The sequence below is a fragment of the Myotis davidii genome, unplaced genomic scaffold (genome assembly GCF_000327345.1).
Source record: "Myotis davidii unplaced genomic scaffold, ASM32734v1 scaffold187, whole genome shotgun sequence".
Classification (NCBI taxonomy): domain Eukaryota; kingdom Metazoa; phylum Chordata; class Mammalia; order Chiroptera; family Vespertilionidae; genus Myotis; species Myotis davidii.
In genome coordinates, this window is record NW_006383018.1 from 2,336,750 (window position 1) to 2,342,315 (window position 5,566).

Genomic DNA, 5,566 nt, shown 5'->3' on the forward strand with positions numbered 1-5,566 from the left:
AGATCGGCAAGATGAAGAAGTTGCGGAGAACTTTGTCGGAGAGTTTCAGCCGCATCGGTGAGTGGCGCGCTGCCCGGGCGCTTGGCCCGGCGCCCCCGGCGTCCGCTCCTCCTGCCCCGCGCTCCTGGCCCCGGCGCTGCCTCCGCAGCCCTGGCTCGCGTGGGGTGCGCCGAGCTCCGCGCGGATGATGGAGGGAACGCCGTCCGGGACCTGGGGGAGGCTGGAGACACCCCTTTCCTTCAGGGTCTGGGGTTTCATTTGTGGGTTATTGTAAGCCTGCAATTTGGGTTTCCCGTCCTCGCTGCTACCGCTCGGGCTTTCGCGCCCGCGGGGGGACCGGCGAGGGGACGCCCCTGCCCCCGCCGCTGGGGGACTGGGCGGCTGCGTGGGTCAGTTGTTATTTTGTGCGCGCAGGCGGTGTTGGTCTGGGGTGTTTAGCCAATAATCGGGCTTTGGAGATGGGGGAGACGTTGCGTTGTGCCCTGGCATTGTTTAACACAGCGAACCTAAAGGGAAGTGGGACAGGTACCTGGGGACCTTTTGTTCCGGACTCAGGTCCTCGAAAGCGAAATGTGGGTGTTCCGTCCCGAGGTCTCTGAATTTTCCCATTGCTGCAGGGAAATGCGCGCTGTGAACTTGCCAGGGCATTCAGGAATGTCTCCAGAACTTCTTCCATGTGTTACAGCTCCAGGGCTAGTATTGTCTTTTAAACCAACCAACCAACCAACCGACAAATAAAAACCGACCGAGAAATGTTTAGAACATTTAAGCATAAATTCATGCGACAGACTGTAGCTGGGTGACAACAGTATCACGTGGAATGGGTTTGCTAGATTTCTAGGGTTGGCCATAGAAAACCCCTTTAAACCTTCATACATTGGCCGGCACCTAACATAAGTTTCATTTAGACAGCTAACTGCGTTCAGCAGTAAAATCATGCTAGCACTAAAGATCCTAAGAAGCCTTCTAGCCTTCGTTTCACTTTTTTTTTTTAACGTGTCATCCACGTTAGTAAAGGTGTTAATGGGAATTAAGCAAGCGTTTCTTCAAAATAAAACCCTGGAGTGCACATGAGTACTGTTGTCATCCTTCTATCCACTCATTTAAAAAATCATGATATAAGTGCATTGAAAACAAAACATGGGCCAACATTTAGTTTTCCTTTAACTTAAAATTTCACATGGGGGTACCAAATCTTTCCCAAGAGGATTGTAAAGTTACTGTGTGGACCCAGTATTTAGTCCCGGTTTTATGCATTACATGCATTGGCTGTTTGCAGTTTCACTTTTACAGCTAGGGATGCCTCTGAAGAGTCTGTACATTCAAATGAAGCTGGGAAGCAAGAAGAGTGAAGGGGACAAGGTGTGGAGCTGGTGCTCATAATTAAGGAGGATGTGTCAGCCCCCACCCGGACCATCACGGAGGCGGTCTGCAGTCCATTAAGCCCTGTTCTAAAACACATTAACTGTATATTTACTAATGCTAATGACTCTGTTGGAGCCCTTCCAGTTTTTTTGTTAAATAATTCATTGCAATTGAATCTCAGTGAGAAACCAAGGACATTAATATAAAAATTCCTTATGTTTAAATAATTTCAAGGTTTTGATCGACAATCAGTAAAATTTAGATGAACTACAGTGCTGTCAAATGGGGCAGTATAGTTAATTGGATTTTCTAGCTTCCTGAGATTTAGTGATGTGAAACTCCTTTTGATTCTGGCTCTTGTTAAAATGCCTTCTAAGATCTAGTAGATTTTACTTCCTTTCGGAAACAGTACAGTGCAGTAAACATAACTGATTATTGTATTGATGGAAAGTCTTGATTCTAAATAGCCTATCTCATTCTGGAATACTGTAAAAGGAGATAAAGAGATTTAAAGTGATTATGATTTAAGCCCAAGACATTTATTCCAAGTAGCATTTCAGAAAAATGAACCTTTGTTATCCATATATTTTCTTGATGTTGTGTTTGCAAAATCAAAAATTGATGAAATCCATCGGATTAGTTTAGGATTTTTAAGGTCTTGGAGGCTGTTGAGTTGAGGTTTTACGATGGAATTATATAGTACATAGGTAAAGGGTGTTGTGGGCTGTGTGTCACAGACTGGGGATTTCTGGTGTTGCTACTTGTCGCTGAATGACCTTGGACAGGTCCCTCAACTTCTGAGCTACAGTTTTTTGTGTACAAATTAATTTTTTTATGAGCATTAGTGGAATAATACATATGAGGTCCTGTGTGGTATGTAATACTCAATAGATGCTCACAATATGTTATCATTATTTGTGATTGCATCATACTGACATAATTGATCTCCTGGTGGAAAGCCAGAGGAGTAAGGGAAGAAGTGGCCCCTGACTTTACAGTAGAGCTAGCCTGAAAACAGGATAGGTTTTGGAGTTGGACTCAAATATCAGAGTATAAACTTCTTTTCTCTAGGAGAAAATCCAAATAAGGGGGAAGAAGTGCATTCAAATGAATATGAAGAAATGTCATTTCTTTGAAAGTAGGTGATTCCAATAGTATTTATGGTTTTCTGCTAAATAGTGTCAGTGTATTGATTTATTTGGGAATTACAATAGTTGTCTCATGGTTTTTTTCTTTTAAATTTAGGTTAGTATAAACAAAGACAAATGGGAACTTATTAATTAATTGTTTAGGGGTTTAATTAATTAGTTAAAGGGGGTTTTGAACCCCCTTTTTTTATGCTTGTTTTGTACCTTGGGCAACCAGCAGAATTTCCCCAAACCCCAGAGTACTCATTTGTAAATTTTCTTAAGGTTGTTGTGAAGATTAAACCAGATAAAAATACATAAAATATCTAGTGCAATATGTGTCACATGATGGAGATCATTTCTGGAGGCTACTATTCCTCCATTACTTTGTTTATCTTCTATCTTTCTCCTTTCTTCATGGGTACTTCTTGAGGAGGTCAAAGAATACATGTTTATTCCTGTTGAAGAATCCAATATCACAACGTATTCATTCACTTTAACCAATCTGTGATGGCTTTTGAAATGAACATACTGACTTTATTTTACTTTTAATGTATGATTCAAAAGTGTAGCTTGTTATGTGATAAAATGTACAGTATTTTTGTTTAGCCATAGGAAGTATTAATCATTCAGCTACAGAAAATAAGGGTGATTTTGAAAGTAGGTGATATCCAATCAATGTTTATTAATAATAATTCTGACTACATGAAAGTGGCAGTGCTAATGTGTAATTTATTCCTATGTGAAAGATCACGCAAACTTTGTCATTGCCCATCTCAAATACAGCTGATCTGATATTACTGTATTGTAGAAGGTCTAATAAAACATGTTGGCTTTCAAGCCATGGCACTCTGATTTACGACATCTGCCAGGGAGTGACTGTTATACAGCTATGGTTCTTTTATAATATGGGTGTAATTGAATTTCATTAGTATTTATGGTTTACTGCAACATAGTGTCTGTGCATTGATTTATTTAACAATTGCTATAGTTGTCTCGTGTTTTGCTTTGTTTTTTATTTTTTATTTATTTTAGCTGCCTCCTGCACATCTCCCACTGGGGATGTGCCCGCAACCCAGGTACATGCCCTTGACCGGAATCGAACCTGGGACCTTTCAGTCCGCAGGCTGACGCTCTATCCACTGAGCCAAACTGGTTTCGGCTGCTTTGTTTTTTAAATTTAGGCTAGCATAAACAAAGACAAATGGGAATTTGTTAATTTTTTAGAAAGTTTATATAAAAATATATTTATTTAGTTTATTTTTTTGCTAGTGGTTATTGTGTTTGTTTTGTTTTTTAAAATTGTTTTTTAAAATTGTTACATATGTCTCCTTTTTCTCCTGATTGACCCCCCCACCACCACTCCCACCCTTTAGGATAAGCCCCCACTGCCCCAGTGTCTCTGTCCATCGGTCATGCCAATATGCATGCATACAAGTGCTTTGGTTTATTTATTTATTTTTGAATGTTAGTCCAGGACAGTGGTTCTCAACCTTCCTAATGCTGCGACCCTTTCATACAGTTCCTCATGTTGTGGTGACCCCCAACCATAAAATTATTTTCGTTGCTACTTCATAACTGTAATTTTGCTACTGTTATGAATCGTCATGTAAATATCTGATATGCAGGATGTATTTTCATTGTTACAAATTGAATATAATTAAAGCATAGGGATTAGTCATAAAAACAATATGTAATTATCTATGTGTTTTCTGATGGCCTTAGGCAACCCCTGTGAAAGGGTCATTCGACCCCCAAAGAGGTCGCGACCCACAGGTTGAGAACCGCTGGTCTAGGAGGCGAAAGCCTTCCTGTAATATCTGGTATAAGAGTAAGGTCAAAGTGACATTTCATCATATTCATATGAATGCATTTCTTCATCTTTATTTGGATTTTCTCCTAGAGAAAGGAAGTTAATACTCTTTGATATTTGAGATGAAACCCATGTATACCATTTCTTTAGAAGAGTTTTTTGGGAGAACTGAGTAAAAGGAAGAGTCTGTGGTTACACTGAATTTTTGGGTTTGTTACCTTGTGCTAAAAGTGTGTAACTCTAGAATCTAGTTGTCATTTGATAAGTCCATTCTGTCAGAAAACAGAAATGTAAGAGAAATGCAAGAAAGGGTGAGACAAAATTTAGCTGTTGTCCCTCTCTCAGTATAGTTTTAAAAGATTTTAATTTGAAAAATATGAAATGAATTCATATCAAGGATCCTTTCATAAGAGAGCATAGTGTATGGTTTTCATATGCCAAAACTTTAGAGTGTCTCAAATGTAAGGTGTTGTCTTTTTGCCATTGAGATACATAACTCATTAATTCAACAACTGATTAATTATTGAGTACATGCTATGTTCTAGATATTATGCTGGCATTGATACTGGTCCTGGTCCTCATGACTTTAAGAGAAGACAGGCCAATGAAGGGGCATAGACTCTGTGTATAGTGAAAAATTCTGCCTTGAAGATTGGCATAATTTGCTGTTGGAGAACAGAGGATGGGTATCTCTTTAGTCTTGGTGAGATCATGGAATGCTTTCTAGAGGAAGCAATGTCTGAGCAGAAGAATGAATAGAAGTCTGATTACATTAAATGGCTTAATACAGGCCCCGCTGTTAACCCAGAAACATGTAATATGCTTATTATTCCATGGTATCTATGAAGACAATTGTGGGCTTACATTTATGTGAGTGATTAATGACAATCAGGGAATGTAATCAATAATGAGATGTTGTGTGCTTGTTTAGGTCACCAGTGACCTGATAAATATTTGGAAATGACACCTTTGATTGGCCTTTGTTGTTACTATTAACTGTTGTTCAGGGCAAGGTTTCCCTGTAAGGTGTCAGTCTAGCAATAGAGGGTTTCAATGAAGCCATAGACTTCTTGGTCTTAAAACGTTCTCCCTTGTAGCATCCAGGACTCGAGAATAGTGTGTAGGGGGGAGAATCTGGCTTCCCGCTCTTATATCTTAGAAAATACACTTGCAGTTTCCTCTTCTATTTCCTCTTTTTATCTACAGACCCCACATCTTTATCCAGAATGTTGGAGGAATTGGCAGGATTTGGGGCGGGGGG

At 39.8% G+C, this 5,566-nt stretch overlaps 1 protein-coding gene across 2 annotated transcripts in view; it reads left to right on the plus strand.

Moving 5' to 3' along the window:
- The first annotated feature begins 6 nt into the window (after positions 1-6).
- Positions 7-5,566, plus strand: part of CDK14 (cyclin-dependent kinase 14) — a 506,888-nt gene continuing 501,328 nt past the window's right edge. For both annotated transcript variants that reach the window (XM_006779192.1, XM_015558314.1), the window contains exon 1: positions 7-57. In XM_006779192.1, coding sequence (XP_006779255.1) covers positions 12-57 — 46 coding nt within the window. In that variant the 5' untranslated portion in view covers positions 7-11. The remainder of the gene's footprint in view (positions 58-5,566) is intronic.